The sequence below is a fragment of the Pelodiscus sinensis genome, chromosome 2 (assembly GCF_052426305.1).
Source record: "Pelodiscus sinensis isolate ZL-2025 chromosome 2, ASM5242630v1, whole genome shotgun sequence".
NCBI classification, from domain to species: domain Eukaryota; kingdom Metazoa; phylum Chordata; order Testudines; family Trionychidae; genus Pelodiscus; species Pelodiscus sinensis.
This window is the reverse complement of record NC_143053.1, coordinates 117,179,970-117,199,989: the sequence shown is the minus strand read 5'-3', so window position 1 is coordinate 117,199,989 and position 20,020 is coordinate 117,179,970. Positions and strand designations below refer to the sequence as shown.

The window sequence follows — 20,020 nt, the reverse complement described above, 5'->3', positions numbered from 1 at the left end:
TTGGTAAATAAAAAGCAAACATGAGGCCAAAAACATACCTATCTACACTCTAAAAAGCTGCATCAATATTTCAGTTACAGCTTCCTGCTGCATTTGGCTTGATGACTTTTAATATAAAAATAACCTTTTGCATTAGACTTTACAGGCTGTGTCTAGTTTCCTCAAAATGAATGTTGGCACATATATGCAGTTTTCCCCATTGTGCTACTCTGTTCCATTCTAGTAAGCATATCAAAAAAGTGACCACTTCATATTAGAAAAATGCTGGGGTAGCCTCATGCAGATATCTGCAAGAAAGCAGTTCAAGCATTTGACTTACCAGTCTTTGCAAGCTCCTTTCAAATCCTATGATCCCTGAATAAGTCAATGGAATTGTGATGAGCCAGGACACCTGCAGCCAACAAATTTTCTGGGGCATATACAGATGGTTCCGTGTTATTTCTGTTGGAGAACCTAGAGACTCTTCATGCGACTGGTTTTATAATAGATCTCTCTAAGATGCAATATGTAATTAGCTGTCAGTTACACTTATTTGCAAAAGGTTAGCAGCTCTAACACACTCTGGCTTTAGCAATCAATTTTGCTTTCCCTCCAGAAACTATTGCTAGGTTGATGATGAATTTGGCTCTGGATTGCTCAGCTGGGAATGGGGGATAAAACAAAAAGAGAAAGAGCACTCTTCTTTTGCTTCAGTTCTTTTTAACTGCATTTTTTATATTACAATAATTTATTAATGCCCATTAGTCATCATCAGTTCCTACACATGTGGTCAAGACTGACATAATAGAAAACTTTGCAGTTGCTTGTCAAAGACTAATTACATCAGGTTTATTATTAAGTACTTTTAATTTTAGTTATGCATAAAGGCAGCTTTCTTGTCTTTTAAATTCCCTTGTCTGCAGTGTTTTTTCTTTTTTTTTTTTTAATTTAAAGTGAAATTTATGATAAATTAGCAGGACTTCTCTATTTCGCTCTTCTCCATGTTCTTTTCCACATATTTTGATAACACTAAAACAGACCAAATTCATCCCCATTATATTTCCACTGAAGGCAATGGGGATACATCAGGGATGAATTTGGTTCAGTATATTTATGGCGTTATGGTTATGATAAACTAACAAGAGGTTGGTAAGGCCAGTAGGCCTAGCTTGTGTGTTTTTACCAAGTATAGAGGGAGATGTGCAAGGATGTAGAATGGCAGCCTACATTTTGTTGGCATGTCACAATAATTAAAAGCTTGTTGATGTTTGCACTTTATTCATCTTATGTCCTAAAACTAAAAATAGTTTCTCTGAATCTCACGAGACAGCTCAGTGCTGTTGTATATAATTTCAACACCCATCAAGAAACCGATTTGTTCTAAATACATGGTAAAGCACCCATTAACTTAAAAAGAAGCTAATGGACAAAATCTTGGCCCCATTTTTTAATTTATAACATTTTCTATTGTATTTTGGATTTGTAATTCCCTTTGAAAAACAACATTTCGGACCTAAATTAAGTGCTTTTCACCCTCTATGAAATGTGATTTAAGGTGCAATTCTTGAATAGAAGGAATTAAGATAGCTTCAACATGCCATCAGACAGTTTTATAATTATATCTTTCCTGAACATACTCAAGTTGAATGAGCTGTTCGGGGCCTGCAAAAGTTATTGACAAAGTTATTCTCACACAGCTACTGATAAGTATAGGGCTAGGGAGTCTGTCCTAGTCTGGACAACCAGAATGAGGCATGTGGCTGACTATACAATAGTTTAACCTAAAGTGTGGATTCAGCAGTGTCCATATGTCACAGACATGGAAGAATTGCCCACAATCATATGCTGAGCTCTGCGAGACCAGCAGCTTTTAATGCAGGATGTGCTATCATGATAATATGAAGAAGTACAATCACTTTTTCTATTCTCTGTTGAAAATATCAAATTTGAGCCTTTAGCATTTAAAGAAATAATCTAAATGTCAAGCTTTTTAGCGCTCCAGTCTTAGGCAAGAGGTTATTTCTAATGTTGGAAATAAATATAAAACTAGAAGATCACCACAATGTCTGCCAGATGAACACCTTTTAAAGAGCAGTATTCACTTGGAAGGCCAAGAAAGAAGGTAACAAACCCACCAACCAACCAAAAAACTCCCCCAGGGAATTAAAATCATAGGGCCTTTTCCCTTCATGTCATTTTACCAAAGCAATAATGAGCTGCAAGACTGAGTAACTTTTTTTAATTTTATACTTATACAATATTTCCTTTTCTCTATTAGATGGATAAAAAGAAACATGTTAGCATCGTATGACTATAACTCAGTTATCCAAGAACTATCAAGATTCGGTGCTATTGAATCCATGACTCTTTCAGGAAGACAAACAGCTGTAGTTATATTCAAAGATATTATTTCAGCATGTAAAGCAATCAATGCTTTCCCAGCCAACAACCCGGGCAGAAGGATCCAATGTGTTTGGCATCACGAATTCATGTCTGACTACAAGATGTCAGTCCACAGAAAGATAAAACATACAAGTTATTAAAATGTTTTTATGAACTTGTTTCTATACAATACAGTAATAATGAACATCGATAAAAAGGCACAACTTGGATTTACTCCAGAAAGAGTAGTCACTTATTAAAATCCCATCAATGTGGATAAACAGATGAGCTTCCGGAGTTTGATCTTCATCAACAATAAAAATTAGAGTTTTGATTTCTTCTCAAAGAACTTCAGAACAGCATTCATGCATTCATCAGATAACCACCTTTCTTTGAGGCGTTCACACTCTTGACAGTTAACTTTATGCAGCATCTCCTTTTCCACACCTCGTATTAACTGCTTTGATAGTGCCAACGACTGAAAAACAAAAACAACCCAAAAGCTCACAATTAGTGAGGCACACACAGTACAAGCTATGTTATTCCAGACTAACTCTTCAGACTGCTGAATTGAGGAATATGTGAGAAACACTTAATGTGAAGTATCTAAACCTGAATTGTGAAGTATCTAAACCTGAATTGTATTTCAGTAAGATTTTTAATTTAAATGTGCGATTTCCCACAGATTGCTGCTAAAACTACTTAGTAGGGTGTGGTTTCAGAAGGAACAATAAACCATCTCATCAATATCTACACAGGTGGACACAAGTGTGAACTGGAAATATGTTAAGACTACCTGTAGCTCCAATATAGTCTGGCATGAGCTATGTCTGTCTACACATTCCAAAAAAAGTCAAAAGAGAGATGGACGGCAGATGTGGATTATTTTCTTTTGGGAAGAGAAATTGAGTGTACAGAGATTCTGAATTTTTCCCGTAGGTTATTTGTTAGTTTGTTTAATAATCCACTGTTGAAGGTGCTGAGCGCCCCCAACTCCTGTTAACTTAGTACAAAGAATATTTGCTACAGTAGCTGTAGCAAATTTATAACTACTAAATAAATTTTTAAAAAGTTACAACAATAACCGGAGGTATCTCGAAATAGCTATTACATTTCGAAGTAACAGGCACACTCAAAAGATGCGTAACAGGCTTGCGATTCCAACGTCCCTGTAAATCTCATTCCATGAGGAGTAAGGGATGTTTCAGAATTGCGATGTATTTAGAAATAAGTGCTGTGTAGACAGCACCATATTTTGAAATAAGTTATGCGCTTTGCGTACCTCAAATTGCACAGTTTATTTTGAGCTATGGTTACAGTGTAGATGCACCCTTAGGGGTGTACCGGTAGTTCGGAATAGGAAGCCTAGTCCGAACTACCTAGTTCGAGCCCCGTGTAGCCGCGCTGCACGGGGTTCGAACCAGCGGAGTTTTAAAAATGGCGGCTCCCCGCTTATGCAAATGAAGCCCGGGAAATTCAAATCCCGGGCTTCATTTGCAAGTGCGGTATGCCTACATTACCCCGCTAGTTCGAACTAGCGGGGTAGTGTAGACATACCTTTAGAGACTAAGTCTGAGCTCTGCATAATACCTGCTATTGTGTCTGCTCAGAGAAGAGCAGGGACTCTTACAAGATACATATACACAATTTTTAAATACTAACATTTTTGGGGAGATTTGCATAAGCTTTAAGTCTTATCCAAACTTCCTTTTCAAAAGTCTTGTCAGGGAAAACTTCAGTCACAAGTCCCCAGGTACATGCTTCCCTTGCTGTCACCTTTCTGTTGAAAAGAAGCATCTCATTTGCCTAAATGAAAGAAAGAAAAGCGGTCAATCTAATAAAGCACAAAAATTGAGAAACGAAAAAGAAAACTAGATAAACATAACCCTCAAGTTCGTATTCTTCTTATTCATAGTAGAAAAGGAAGCTTAATGTTGCCTGTTAATTTGTTCTCTGAAAAGGATTTAGCCACAGGTATTCATTGGGAAGTTGCATCCTTTCTAGACCATTATGAAGATGTCCCCAATCTGGCGCTTCGAGTACAGAAAGTGGGGGCCCATAAGAGACTTTAAAAATACCTTTTCTCTGTAGGCATCTTCTCAAAAAGTACAGAGAATCTGGCACAGGAAGGGCCGTCCCCTCAAAAATCATCCTAAAAGTCAAAGCTATTAGTTATTCAGTTGTGATACATGGGAGGGATACTACCCTTTTCTAAGCATCTCAGCATTCAGGAATTGAAGGGTTAAACCCAGAACAGTGGGTATCCAGGAAGTGTTCGCAGGGAGTCAGGAGAACCAATGGGAAGAAAGTTTTAAGATCTGAATTCAAAGGAAATCTGCTTCCTGAAGTTCTTGTGTGTTCAAACTAGGAGCTGGGGGGAAAAAAAGATTAATTGAACCAGGCAAGGTTACCCTTGACTAGAAAAGGACAACCTTGGAATTACAGATGTTAGTAGACAGGGAATGTTTTAGTTAAGATGCAATCAAGTTTTGTTGTTTGGTTAAATTCCTCTGTCCTGAGTTCATGTGCTCCCAAACATACAGTGTAACTGAAGCTGAAACCCAGAGAAGCCATTCTCTGTGTTTTAATCTGGTTCCTCAGTTGCTCTGTAACACCTGGAAACTATGTATGCTTTACCAACTATGCTTTTGTTTTGTGCATTAAAAAAGAAAAACCCACCACCTTTAAGGCTCTAGTCTGATTCCCGTGTCCTACAAAGCAGGAATGTCTACGTACACGTGCCTGAGACTGAGAGGTCAGCTATTAGAAATTATACTTTGTTTTCAAGCTCTCTCCTGAAGGAGGGTAAAAGAGCTTAGGGTACCCCATGGAAAGAAGTTCCCAAGTCAGTCTTCCTAGATTCAGAAAAAGGGGTTTTGCACTTGGGTGGTGGCAGCGTACCATCTAAGGTGAGGGAATCTGTAACCTTGGGGAGTTTTTAAGAAGATGCCTACAGAGACAAGGTATTTTTAAAGTATCTTATGGGCCCCCACTTCCTGTACTCGAAGTGCCAGAGTGGGGACATCAGTTATTCTAAATTCTCCAGGAACTGGCATTCTGTAAATTGTTGAAGAGATCAACCTTGTCTTCCTAGTAACTACAAAGCACCTATTTCCCTGTGTGCTATACAAACTCATCGTAATTTACATTGAGACATTTTGTTAATATAAAAGCAATACATACATGATATAGGTATTTTAAACTGCCAGAATTATTATGGTATACCTAAATAACAGCTATACAGAATTATCAATTATAATAGGAAAATAAAACTGTCTATTTTGATAGAGTACATTTAAGCTGTTTTACTGGATTTTTTTTTATTCCTACTGCAGGCTCAGAAGAGAGAAATACACATTTTTGTGGCTAGAAAACTAAAAAATAACTCAGGCATCAAGAGGTAGCACAGAATGATTCTGAAATCTGTGACAAAGCTGCTTTATAACTAAACGAAGAAAAAGACTGAAAATATAGTTTTCCCAAAGACTGAGCATTACCTACAACTACTGCTGCCTGCTTATGTTCCATAGAGGGGTGCTTTTAGTGTAATCACCTTCCTGACAAGTGGGCAGGGTGGCAGAGAAAAAAAAAGTTATGCATATCTGGCAGTGGATTTTTTCTTTAGTTTTGATATTCATTTGTCTGCTTTAGTGCTCACAGTGACACTATTTGACTACTTTTCTTCCTATTTAAAAAATGAAAGTTTTAATAATCAGAGTACAAAATACAATAAGATTGGGCTCCATTTAAGCAACTCTCCCTGAGTTACCTTTCTCGCTCATGTAGCTGGGTGACACTACTGAGAAAAACTGGAGTTCAGTAAATGTAGGTAGAAAGTATCAAGTTAAAGTACTGATTTATATTCTCTTACCTTGGGTAAGCCCATTATCTTTGGAAACATGTAAGAAGAACATCCTTCTGGACTCTGACCAAGTTCACTAAATGGGGTGTGAAATGTGGCCTATTAAAGAGTAAATCCAGCTTTAAAGTGAGAAATCAAACATTACATTTATTATTTGAAATAGAAGAAAAATACTAGTCTTTATGTTAAAGTCTTGACTACAATGGAGTTGGCCACAGAGCTTAATTCGACCCATTACCTTTATAGGGTTTCAAACACAATTAAACACCATGGTGTGACAAGGAGTTTACCCACGCAAATCTTAAAGAGATTAAGGTAGGTTAGATGGGCCAACTAACCACACAGGCTGTATCTAGAGGGGAGCTAGGGATCAATAAAGCTTAATTAAGGGTGAAGTTCACCTGGGCAGGAAGAGGTAGGGCTCTTATAAAGCTAAGATGCTGAGAACAGAAGGGAGAGGCGGTTGGCAAGGAGAAACAGCCTGTAATCACCTTCTGTCATGACGGTGCTTTCTTAGAGATTACAGGTTCCAGGCAAGAGGACAAAGAGGGAAGTAGCCACAGGAAGCAGAGGAAGGTTGGATAGGAGATAAAGCCAGAGGTGCCAGAGGGAAGAAGGGAGTAGGACATAGCCTAGAAAAGTAGTAACCAGGGCTGGGAATAACTAGATCATAGTTGAAGATCACACTGTTGGAGTCTAATTCATCTGATGAAGTGGGTGTTATCCACGAAAGCTCACAATTCTATATATTTTGGTTAGTTTCTAAGATGCCATAGGACTACTCATTGTTTCTAATATGTATGTGCAACACTTTTCCATACAGAATATTTATATACATTTCCTTCAGAAGTTAAATTGGCATGTAATATAAATAGATACGCAAATATCACTTCTGAACACAACAGTTTTTAATTTACAGCAAAACAAATAATCTCTATGTAAAGGATAATGGCACTTTTTTCTCCCTGCTTAAATTCTATTTCACACTTGAAACCTTGGCTTAGACAATTTAATAAAGTAGTTATGAAACCCTAAACTACTGTCAAGTTAAAACTCATTAACAGTAAAAAAAAAAAAAAAAGCCGAACTGATGGATGTCACAGAGTATTTCCTATTTTAAATACATAACTGTATGTGCAAATTGAATATTAATCGCAAGTTCCTGCCAAGTTTCCAATACCACCATACTAATAAAGGTGGAGCACCTCTATTACAAACAGTTGTACAGTGAGGCAAATTTTAAAAAGGTTTCTTTTTAAAAAAAAGATATGTACTGTATACTAAATTGCACATACAGCATATAGAGTCTTAGAATGATGAACTACTATTCCAACAGACTGGCAGAAAAAAGTTTAATAGATATAAATGCAGGTATACATTAAGGATTACCTTTTTTAGGTTAGGATGTGATAGGTGGTCTTAAAAAAATACTGTAGAGTTTTTGTGTCTGAGGATTGCCTCGGATACAACGTGGATTCATTTTGCTCCTAAAGACTTCTTTTCTATCGGAGTCTGAATCTTCTGTATCATTAGATAACCAGCCGTGTAAATCTGAGTGACTATCTCTCATTTTATTGATATAGGGTATCACATTCAGTTTAAAAATTATCTTCTACTCATATAAAATCTGGACACAGCTCATAGCACCACCACAGGACTCTTACTTTCTGTACAATATCCAATATGAGATGGTAACAATGCATCTTTTCCCCTTTTAATGTTTAACAGATTTTTTATTGGGGAAGTTCAGCAAAGGAATCTGGCAATTCAAGGTTTATTGCTACAGCTTCCTCAGCAGAGAGAACAGTAACCCAGATAAACAACAAAACAACAGAATTCTCTGTTCCACACTAGGTATTTAAGGGGGTAGCACAGAAATAATATATTTTGTTTGAGGAATGACCAAATGGGCCTCATGATCTCTGAGAACATTGTGTAGGAGTATTAAAGAATAATTTACAGCAATTATACGATACTTCTTATTTTGTATGATAATCTATTCTGCATGAATTTTCATCAAGCTTTAGCATGGCTCTTTGTATAGTAAATATGATCTCTCAGTCATCTCTAATCTGATTAAAGAAAAGCTGTCATTTTATTGCATTTCAGTTCTCTGATGGAATTGAAAATTGTTGGTTAAAAATGGCCTAATAGTTATCAAACTCATTAAAAGCATAATTTCACATCATCTTTCCCTTTACTGTGCCAACATGTAATGACTTTCTTCACTAGAGCTCATATTGAATCCCATTGCTCTTGACAGTGTTCAAATTATAGACTATATCTACAGAGAAACGTCATGAGTGTAAGAACATCAGTTTAGTTACACCGGTGCAAACCAATGCTACAGATGGGCTGCACTGCTACAAACCAGTACTTACAAATCTGAGTAAATTTCATTCCCACAGATGTCTAGTGTAGACAGGGATTTACAAACACTGAATTGAGATCAGCCATGCAGTTTACTTACCCTGTCAGTAGCATACACAATGTCAAAGAGCCCAAGAAGAGTTACAGAGATTCCAACAGCTGGACCATTCACCACTGCAATCAATGGCTTAGGGAAATCAATAAAGTGGCTGACAAAGTCCCTGAAGAAGGTAAGAGCAGAATTTGTCAGAATGACCTATAAACTTTTGACGAGGAAGACAAGTATTTTTGCAAAACATAAGGCTAGTTATAAATACACAGTTTGTGTAATGTTGTAATAGGAAACATGGTTTTCTACATCTCCCATTAACAAAGAATATAGAATCTACATTAAATATCTACTCTTCCTCTCCAGCTAAGATTCATATGATTGCTCAGTGCTACTTTATTAAAATGTGAACTGCTAATCAAATTAGGAAAATGCCCTCTATTCAAAACCAGGTTCTAGTTCTAATTGTCCCCAGGAGACAAGCTAAGAAGGACAGGAAGTAGGGATGTAAAATCCCAGTTAATCAGTTAAATATTAGGTTAGCCTAATGTTAACTGACTAAAACCAACCAGGCTCCTGCCCCCAGCACCCACTGAGGCTGGCTCCGCTGGCTCCTAGCCCCAATGTGGGGGTTGGGGCTGCTGCTGGTTCCTGGTTCAGCCCCTGTTGAGGTAGCTCCGGCCTGTAGGGTGCCTAGACTCCCTGCAGACAGATGCTGCTCCAGACACTGGATTAGTTCCTGTCTACTGGGCACCTGGGCCTGCTGTGGACAAAGGCTTCTCTGGACAAGAGCAGTCCCTATCTGCGGTGTGCCCCCTGTGGGAAAGGTAACCTGGTAACCTTTCACATCTCTAACAGGCACCACATCATTGTTTAATAGCTTTCCTTTTCTCCCCAGCCATTCCATTTCTATTTTTGAGACAGTCATCCTTTTTCAGCTGTTTAGTTTTTATTTTGCCACGATGCCCCAGCATGTTCCAGGCTAATGATGTCATAACTACCATGGAACCTCACTACTTCTCATGGATACAGAGACACTTAAGGATGTTCTACTGTATTCTACACAGTTATTTTGTAGCCTGAAGGATACAAAACATGTTTGTTTTGGGGATGTTAGCAGCATAGTAAATACAAGGGCACCACAAAAGTAAGAGAGTGAAAGCCTGACATAACTTGAAAGAAAAAGTAAAACTAAACAGGTGAAATTTTCAGTATTGTACTAAATCTCATACTTGCATGATTCATGAGGAGCATTTACCACAAACTGAGATACAAAGTTTTCAAAATAGATCTTGGTCTTGCTGTTGTCTCTTAGGGGGGGAAAGTGACGTCCACAGGCCACTTGCTTAAGTGAGGATTCAGGCCTGCTTCTCACCATTTGCAGTTTGTCTTTAAATATTGGCTAGAAAGTAGCAAGTACCCATCTACTTAACTTAGGGTTTTTTATTGTGCATTACTGTAGTGTCTGATGTTTAAGTCAGGAATCCAAAGTACGAGTTTTTCTCAAAGTTTCCTTCTCAAATTTATAAGCATACCAAAGAAATGGTGGAGTTAAAGATCTCCTAATCCGCGTTTCGCTTAAAACTGAGGCATAAAAAATACAATGAAATATCAGTTTTTGCCTGCTCTAAGCTATATTCCAGCCACACTGTCATCCCACATATCTGCCCTATATTTGTCCTGCAACTTACAATGATGCATTATCTACCAATGTACCTTAAAAACTGTAAACTGTAATTTTTCACTGTTCAGCTTGTAAGGAGGAAGTATGGTCTTGTAGTTAAGGCACTAGATAGTGACTCAAGAGAGGTGTTCTGTTCCCAGGCTCTAGGCCTAGTCTACACTAGAAAAAGTCTGCTGGTTTAGCTACTAGGTATGAAAAATCCTGTTAAATTAGTTAACTGGTTAAACTTTGTTTAACCAATTAAACTGGGTGAATAGGCCCACCATCCCCCACTGCAGAGCAGGTCTGCTCTGGACAGACTGAAGCCTCCACTTGTTAATTGTAACCAGTAAGCCTTACCCATTAAGGGAGAGGCTTACCAGTTCAGCCGTTAAACATTCACATCCCTAACAGCTACATGGGGCAAACCCTCCTGAGGGAGATGTAGCTTTTATCAATAAAAAGTGCTCTTGCTAGTATAGCATCTATAGTTTCCTGAACAAAATAAAGTACACTGTAAAACTGCATCTATATTAGAGTTTTTACTTGTACAGGGATGTCATTTTAAAAAATAAAAATCCCAAAGTCACCCCTGAACTGACATTAGTATATTGGCAAAGGTTTCTAATGGAGACCTAAGCTTAATTCATGTGCTTCATTTCCTCATTTATAAAGTGCGGTTAATACTTCTTTTCTCCCACTCTCGTCTATGTACACTGTAAACTCCTTGGGACTGAGATCTCTTTTACTAGGTGTATGTATAATACCTAGTATTATTGGGACCCTACTTGTGGCTGAATCTTGTAAGTTTAAGTTAAGTTAAATAAGTAATATCCTACCCTTTACAGAAGCATACCCACATACAATATACAAAAATTCCTACTCAAGTAATACTGCACCATCTTTTGCCATCTTCTCTATTCCACCGGATGGGATATTGGTAAAGTTATTAAGGTCATTTCCACTACAGTAATAATCCCCATTTCCTGCAGACAATAAAGACAAAAATTTATGAGTTGGCAAAATAAAGAAACAAACTTTCTTTTTCTTCTGTGTTTAGAAGAGAAAGCTTAACTTAAGACATTTTGGGTAGGTAATTAAGAAGTTGCCTTAACACAAATGATTCCTTGTTAAAGGATCTCTTCAACCTAAAAGTATTAATGCTGATATTTTTATCCTATTATTGGTACAAGTAACGCATAAAAGCTGTGACGAAAGTTGGAGTTTAAAAAAAAAGTATACTTTCTGCATCTGATCACACTTTATGAATAGTTAGCTTCACTATTTCATATTTCACCATTGCATATAAGTCAGCTTACCCTCTCTGTCTTGTTTACTCTTCTTTTGTTGCTGTGTGAAAGACCATGTTTAAAAGCAAAGAGGAAAATACAAGTATAGATTTTTGTTCTCCCCTCAAATTTGATAGGGAAATGTAAGTTACTTAAACCCCTACCCCTCCTAAATTTCATGTTGTGTTCTTAAAAACAAACAAACAAACAAAAACCATGAAAAAAACCCAGTAACCTACAGGGAAGACTACAAAGACCACCATATCTTACAATACAAGGCAATTGGGGACACACTTTTCAAACAAGAAGGGTGCGGTCAAAAAGTTAGAATACTTCAACTGTATGATTCCTTCCTATTTCTAGAACATATATTCTATAGCAATGGCTAAAGGCTCCAATATTATAAACCCTTGTATACTTTCATAATTCTATGCCCAAATAGTCCTTTTTACTAATAATCTGTGTAAAGTTATGTGCATAGGTGTTTGCAGGATTGGGTCCCACCTCTTGTTTTGGTTCTCTGACAATACCACCCAGATACCACAGTGATGGATGGCCAACAAATGCCAACAAAAATTACCCTTCTTCCTGCTTTAAGGGTAGTATAGGCAAAGTTACTCCTCTTAGCTTATCAAGAACAGTTATTTCTACCATGTTGATACATGTTACATTAACTAAAACGGGACTATGAATAGAGATGTTAAAATGTGTTGAAGTAAATGTGTAACTAAAAATGTTAGCAGTTACATGGGGGAGAAACTGGAGAAGGTTCAGAGAAGAACAACAAAAATGATTGAAGGTCTAGAGAACATGACCTATGAATAAGACTAAAGGAACTGGGCTTGTTTAGTTTGGAAAGGAAAAGACTGAGAGGGGACATGATAGCAGTTTACAGGTATCTAAAAGGGTGTCACAAGGAGGAGGGAGAAAAATTGTTCTCCTTGGCCTCTGAGCATAGGACAAGAAGCAATGGGCTTAAACTGCAGCAAGGGAGGTTTAGGTTGGACATTAGGAAAAACTTCCTCCCAGGGTGGTGAATCACTGGAACAAGTTGCCTAGGGAGGTTGTGGAATCTCCATCTCCGTAGATATTTAAGAGCAGGTTAGATAGACATCTATCAGGGATGGTCTAGACAGTACTGGGTCCTGCCATGAGGACAGGGGACTGGACTCGATGACTTCTTCAGGTCACTTCCAGTTCTAGTGTTCTATGATTCTATGCTGGCGATGAGGTATGCAAGTTAAATAACTGTATCTACATTTATATTTTCCACTATCTTTCACAAAATAGCATCTCAGAAAGATATTTAGAGGCTGAAGAAGTACAAATCTGTTCAGGAACTTTTTAACATTATCTTGAAAGGATTCTGCTGTGACACACTTGAAAAAAGAGGACATGTTCCTATTTTAGTTTACTTATTTGCACACAATTGTGCCTTAGTTTGCTAATGTTTATCTAGCTCAGTGTGTACAAACTGGGGATGGAGGGCACAAAAGGTTTTTTGGGGGTGGGAGAGTAAGGAGAAACTTCACCCTTCAATGTTAAAAACATACAAATATCACTTTCCACAGCAGACTTACTAGCACCCCATTGCCACTCTTCTGTGCTGCTCTTGGTGGAAGTGCATCACTGATCTGTCAACATTGTACAAGATGGACCTTCCTGGTCCAGGAGCCTCGGGACCTGAGTAGCCCCAGATGAGGGATTTTTCCAGACCAGGGAACGTCGTTTCAGGCCCCCGTTTCTCCTTCCCATCCCCCAGCCCAGCTGAACCATGCGCCAGCTCCCATCCCCCCTCCCTGCAGCCCAGCTGAGCTGTGCACTGGGCTTCCTGGTTCCCGTCCCCCTTCCTTCCCACCAGCCCAGATGGGCCGCATGTCCCATTCCCCTCCTCCCTGGCATAGTGCCAGGATCCCAGCCACCCTCCCCGCACAGCGCACCAGGGCTCTCTGATCCTCAAACCACCATGAATGTTGCAGACCAGAGAGTTCTGGTTCATAGAAGTGCAATAAGTTAAAATTCATCATCTCTTCTAAAAAAAAAAAAAAAAAAAAAGTAAAATGAATCTGGTTGAGAAGCCCCTGAAATGTGATACCTGTTACAACAGTTATAACGGAGTCATCCTTGGCAGCTTCTTCAACTGCTTGAATAATTTCTCTATACATCTAGGTAAAGGAAGGATTAAAAAAGGAACATAAGAAGAAAGCTATGATGCCACAAAAGAAAACCCACCCTGAAAAAAAAAAATCAAGAATTTGGAAGGGCCAAATTTTCCAAGGAATGCCTCTCAAATTGTGCCTGCAATGTACGTACGTGGGTCATGTGTGCCTATAACAGTTACATATTGTAGGTCCGATACATATATCCACTGAGGAGACGTGCAAGTCTGAAGGCCAGAATTAGACCCCTTGAAAAGTGCATATAGATTGGATAAAACTTATTTTAAAGTCTGACAAATGACATACACGTGTAAATTTTAAAAGGGTTTACTTTGGCTGCTTTACAGCAATCCCCTGAGCATTTTGTACTTCTGCAAGTAGTTGCAGGAGCAGGTCATCTATCCCAGTATTTCTCAACCAGTGGTACATGTACCCTCAGGGTACTCGAGAGAAGTCTGGGGATATGCCAACAACTGAACATTGGAGAAAACTAAATGTTTATTTTAAGTTTTACAATGCTTTATTATTTTTGTACTTTTTACACCCAAAAATGTCATCGCCCATCCGACTACAATTAAGCTGTTTAAACAAATGTGTTGTAATGGTAGCAAAAAAAATTGTGTGTGTCTGAAAACTAGGTACTGGGGGTATTTTTTTTTTAAAAGGGGTACTTACATACAACTTTGCTAAAACAAAGTTAGGAAATCTTACAAATTCCTTAGTTTAGACAAAGAGATCTTGATATCCTAACTCTTATTTTGGCTAAGCCTACACTACAGATGAAGGGTGGCTGAAGGCATGCAATTCTAGCTATGTAAAAAACACAGCTGGAGTTGATGTTCCTTAGGTCGAGTTGTGGTGCCGTTCCCACAGTGGGAGGTCTACAGGAGAAACATTCCTGTTGACTTCTCTTGCTCCTTGCAAGGAGGAGTTCCGGCATTGACAGGGTACCCACATTGTTCAATTTAACAGGTCTTTATTAAAGCTGCTAAATCGAATGCCAAAAGATTGACCACTACAGTGTCGAGTTCCTCTGTATTGTAGACATGGCGATGTTTTTCCATCGGTAGATTTGAAAATACTTCACAATCTTTAAAACTAACCAGAATATAATCTTTCTGCAGTTTACAGGCTCAATTAAGGGTAGGATTTAGGTCAACACTAGGAGCTTCTGAAAAAAAATCAGAACCTTAAAAAGCTGCTTATTATTAGCAAAGTGGTTGGTTTTTGTACATCAACTCAAAGCTAAAGAAAAGATTGAAGTGGAAAACAAATGAGACACTGAATGGCAGCAGAAGAATTACATAAATTGATTGAAAGAGCAGGGAAATAGAGAACATACCAGAACTGGAGGGAAAATAAAAGTCTGTTCTCTGCTTTGGAAAACACACAATCAAGACATTATGCCTAGGAGACAAATACTAAGAGAAAGAGCAGCTGCTGCTTTAGGCTATGATTGCACTTTAACAAAGTATATTCTTCCAAGTTATTTCACACAATTGTAGTGCTCTGCATGTGTCCATCTGTATCGCTAGAGTGAATTGTGGGGTCGCCACTGCTTAGGGCTGAAGGTTTTAACTGCCATTGGTTTCAATGGGACTAGAGGAATTCAGTAACTCATAGGATTGGGCCCCAATATTTGAAAGTCACTCAGGAAAGTTATAAAACTTCTCCACATGTCAGTGAAACCAGATTTCCTGATGTAAGATAATATTTAACTCGTGAAGTCAATCTCTTTACCTGTGTAGTGATAGCATTTTTCTTGTCAGGGCGGTTTAGCATTATCTTAGTGATATTGTCTGTGGTGGTAACTTGTAGGGTTTCATATCCTTGTTTGCTCTCAGAAGTGGTATCTTTTGCCTTGCTAGAGGGCTCAGAAGAGACCAAACTCAACACAAGATCAACATATTTCTGTCTGGCATTGTCCTGTGATGAGAAAAATCCAAAAATAAAATTATTAAGAAATGCTGGCATTCACCTCAGTCTCCTCTACTTAATGCAATGATGACCTGAAAATTGGAGTTTCTTCTCAGTGTACAAGCAAACTAGAAAAATCAGTTTAAATGGAAGCTATATTTATCAAGGTGCAAATAAGGACATTTACTATATTCAACAAACAAGCTAGACAAAGGAGACAGTCATCCTTGTTCTCCCCCACATACATACACACTCAGGGGATTAATCTATATGGCAATGAAAAGGGCTATAAGGACCATTTCATTTTTTAAATGCTAAAATATGACAATTAGAATAACACTTTTAAAAGCAGGCAAACAAACCTTTCTTGATTAAATAATTGCACCTACAACTTTTGTAGACTGCCATCAACTGACAAGTTTACATAGCAAAAACATAAAACCAAAATGTTTTAGAAATGTGTAAGACATAGTGCAGAATATGACAATGACAGAAATGGACTTTCAACACATGATATGATTACACAGTAGCCCTTCATTGATCAATATCAAGTATCTGGTTTGTGAATGAAGCGATGAATTGAAAACAGTGATATAGTCACCTTAGACAAACTGCCAAGTGAATTCCATGCATCCCATTTGGCCTTCTTGACAAAGTCAAGCATGCTAGGCTTCGGAGAACTGCAGGGACCCTCAGTAGCCTATATAAAGGGTGGAATAAAATCATATAAGCTTTCAAGTAAGTTCAAATTTCTCAACCAGTAAACTGGGGGCAAAGAACACAGCCCCTCTATTAATCATTACAAGATCATGGCACAGAAGCTCAGAAAAACAAGCATGCTTCAAAGAAAAGAGTACTGTACAGTCTCTATTATATTATCTTTTAAGCTTTTAAGACAAGCATGTAAGTTCCCAGGAACCTAATATCAATATTGTACAAGCACCAACCATTTTAAATAATTAAAAAAAACATGTTTATAAAAGCTGTATTTATGTATACAGCTTACAAAAATATCATTGTGTGGGATCAAATCAATATTTAAGAAAGGAACATAACATACAGGGGAGAAATATTTAGACCCCAGAAAGGTAAGTTTGCTAATTTACTCATCTCAGCTGTTACTGACAAGAGCATGCAGAGGTCTATCTTTAAAAATGTTCGCTTAAATTTTATTAAAACAAAAACAACAAGATATTGCTCAAACTGAGCCTCTTTTAATCCCGCCTCCTCCAATACACTTCATACCAGTGGTTTTCAATCCTTGGTTCAGGGACCCTTGGGTTCTGCAGACTATTTTCTAGGTCACCTTTCACAAACGCCTGGCTTAGACAAAGTTTCAAGACCCAGAAAAGGCATTTCATTTTTCTGATGAAAGTATGTGAACGCTTCCACCTTCAGGTCAAAATTGCTGAATTGTTGTCACCATAGATGTCCACAGTTTAGCACCCTCACACTGTATCAAATGCTGTACTGAGCATGTGCTACATTTATAGATATATTCTGTTTAGCCAGTTTTCAGTGTAAAACTATGACAGGGTCCATAAACCACAGGATGAGTCTCCAAAGGGGTCAGATTCTGCCCCTCTATTTGAAAATGCTTAGGACTCCATAAATGAAAAAAGACTGAAAACCACTGCTTCATACCATTACAAAAAGATTCTGTTAGGGTAGTAATACCCACCCCACCATAGAGAGGATTATGTAAACTCTCTATCACATTGCCTGCTTTAAGCCTTAATAATAAATATTACAATAGGTTGAATCGATAATCATTTAACACTAACTAAATGGTGAATTAATTGAGTAATTTTATTCCTCAAATTTTGTCAGAATGCAGGACCTGTACACACTGGCAACCAACACAGCTAAAAGGGAGTGAATTGGATTATTTTTCTTCTTAAGCATCAACAATTCCACACACATGCACAGAGTCCAAACCAAGCTTCACGCTACACCAAAGATGGAGGAACGGCACAGGTGTCACTAAAAGCATGAGTCAAGGAGAACTCAGCTTGACTCTCAGAGCTCAGGCTAAGTTTGCAGAGCTCTTATCTATTGTTAAAAAATTAAAAAGCCTTTTTGAAAGGTGATGAAACTGCCCAGATACAAAACGTAGAATATTATAACGTCTTTTAAGATTTCTTTTACAGTAACTTTTAAGTCTCTAGCAACAATTTAAATAAAAATTATCTGACTAACCTGCTTAAACAATGCATAGAGCTTCAACTTTACTTCATTACCAGGGTCCACCTTCAAAAGTTTCAGCTGGTCTTTAGCCTTTTCAAATTCTTCCTGACTGACTCGCATGGCAGCTCCAGTCATGTGCAGCTGAACTACAGGAAAACAGACAGCATAGGCTGTCCTACTATAAAAAAAACAAGAACAAATATTCACTTATAGCTGGTTGTTTAGCCCGCTGTAACTATAAATATTGTTTTTCAAGTCGTTTTAATCTTTGTCTTTAAAAAAAAATATTTGCAGGGTCACCAGAAAGTTTTTTTGTGTTTTTTTTTTAAACAAAGTGCCCAGTAAATTAATTACAAAGAAGTAAAATCACTGTAGGAAGCTGATGACATTTGTAGCATAATTAACCTCTGAACAACTAGTAACTATCCCTTTCCTGTTCAAAAATTAGATGCTAGAGATAGTCAACCAGGATGCTAGGAGAAGAAAAAGGGGATAGAAGGAGAAAGTTATGTGATCGGGGCCAGCAGAGCTGCAAAATACTGATCAATTGCACTTGTGGCAAATTAATTTATGGGTTAAAATGAACATTAACTCCACTGAATCCATATATTCTGGCTTAAATGGAGAACACAATGGAAAAATATATTGTTGATACAGTCAATGTTGTGTATAGAGTAGAACCTAAGTTATGAACACTTCACAAATGGAGGTGGTTCATAACACTGAAAACATTCATAATCCTAAACAAAACGTTATGGCTGTTCTTTCAAAAGTTTACACCTGAACAATGACTTAATACAGCAAGGGGCGGCAGGTTTGTATGATTTTTGGTAGAGCCCAGAATGTCCATCACCCCTCCCCCACTCTCCTGACTCTTGCCCTATTAGCCTCACCCCCTGACTCCCAACAGCCATGCCTCTGGAGGTAACACTCTCAGGGCAAGAGGGACACATGACCAGAAGTAAAAGGTGTTATGTGACCCCCGTCTAAGGACTTTTCCCACCATCCTCCTACCAATACTCATTAGTTTGGCCCCCACCAAACGCCCCTCGGGCAACTATCCTGCAAATTGCATTAACCCAATGTGTGTCACATTAACTCGGGGGCGGAGAGGCTGGGGGAAGTGTTCCCTCCCATGAGCAGAATGAATTTTGTGTTGTGCACCAATACTGAGTTCATGTGGCTTGTTTGGATGTGCCACTGTGGCACCCAAGTTTTTAATAAATATCTTATAAACCTTTCCCTTTTCCCTCTGCTGCCATGTCTCCTCACCTTATTCCATCAGCTCCCCTGGTGCCTGCTGCCCCCCAGCCCTTCACCCTCCTCGGCTGTCCTGACTCCTGCCTGTCTCACTGCCCTCAGCCATCCTGAGACCTGCCCTCCTCCACCAGCCCTTCTCTCCCCACTCCTCCAGTAGCCCCACTCTGATCATGTGAGCTATCCCTCCTCATCCCCTCTCCTAACACCTCCCTCTACACACCTGCCCTGCCTGTCTCCTCTGGTGCTGGTCCCTCCCCTGCAGGTTCTACCATATTTAGTTTACAAACTATATAATCTAAAAAAATGTCTTGTAGGCTCAGTCCTTTTTCTATAAACACTTCAAGTCTAAAGATAGCTAACAAAATACTGGCGTCTATTTTTCTGATTCTTCTCTAATAAGAGTGAGAATCAAGAGCAACTCTAATGAGGGCTGTGGAGCTGCACCCCATCTTTTATATTGGTGTAAAAGAAGAATCAGACCCAAACATTTCTGCTGACATTTGGGACTAGAGTGGGTCAAAATATCTGACTGAAGTTTTCCATTAGAAAAATGTAGATTTGTCACAACTGAAAAATGTTTTGCCAAAATATATCAATTTCAATTAAATCTTCTCTTTGGAAAACTTGAAACGAACCATTTTTACTCATTTCATTTTTGTTTTCACTGTAGTCTAATAATTTCCACACTTTATACATCTGATATTTTATCTATTATAATATTATCAAAAATGTGTTTTAAGGTTTCTGAATAAAAATATGTCTGCATTTCTGTTCTGTGAAAAATGTTGACTTTGTCAATTAAAGAAGTAAACAAATTCTGAAATATCTGTATTTCCCACAGAATGAAAATTTTATTTTCTAATCAGCTCCCGTTGGGCCATTAATAGGTAAACATTTTCCAGA

The 20,020-nt window shown here is 38.2% G+C and overlaps 1 protein-coding gene and 1 non-coding gene across 4 annotated transcripts in view; one reads left to right on the top strand and one right to left on the bottom strand.

Annotated features, from left to right (window-relative positions):
* Window positions 1–2,395, top strand: part of LOC112543990 (uncharacterized) — a 29,063-nt gene extending 26,668 nt beyond the window's left edge. The window contains exon 3 of the transcript XR_012901673.2: window positions 2,258–2,395. This is a non-coding gene — a transcript (uncharacterized LOC112543990). The remainder of the gene's footprint in view (window positions 1–2,257) is intronic.
* ECI2 (enoyl-CoA delta isomerase 2) overlaps window positions 2,203–20,020 on the bottom strand; it is a 38,665-nt gene continuing 20,847 nt past the window's right edge. For 2 of the 3 annotated variants that reach the window (XM_075921312.2, XM_075921310.2), the window contains exons 2-10: window positions 17,870–18,035; window positions 16,272–16,370; window positions 15,494–15,679; window positions 13,690–13,759; window positions 11,189–11,291; window positions 8,694–8,814; window positions 6,233–6,322; window positions 4,024–4,167; window positions 2,203–2,839 (exon numbers count right to left, since the gene is read on the bottom strand). In XM_075921312.2, the coding sequence (XP_075777427.1) occupies window positions 2,684–2,839; window positions 4,024–4,167; window positions 6,233–6,322; window positions 8,694–8,814; window positions 11,189–11,291; window positions 13,690–13,759; window positions 15,494–15,679; window positions 16,272–16,370; window positions 17,870–17,992 (1,092 nt within the window). In that variant the 5' untranslated portion in view covers window positions 17,993–18,035 and the 3' untranslated portion in view covers window positions 2,203–2,683. The remainder of the gene's footprint in view (window positions 2,840–4,023; window positions 4,168–6,232; window positions 6,323–8,693; window positions 8,815–11,188; window positions 11,292–13,689; window positions 13,760–15,493; window positions 15,680–16,271; window positions 16,371–17,869; window positions 18,036–20,020) is intronic. The other variant, XM_075921311.2, reaches the window with a different exon arrangement.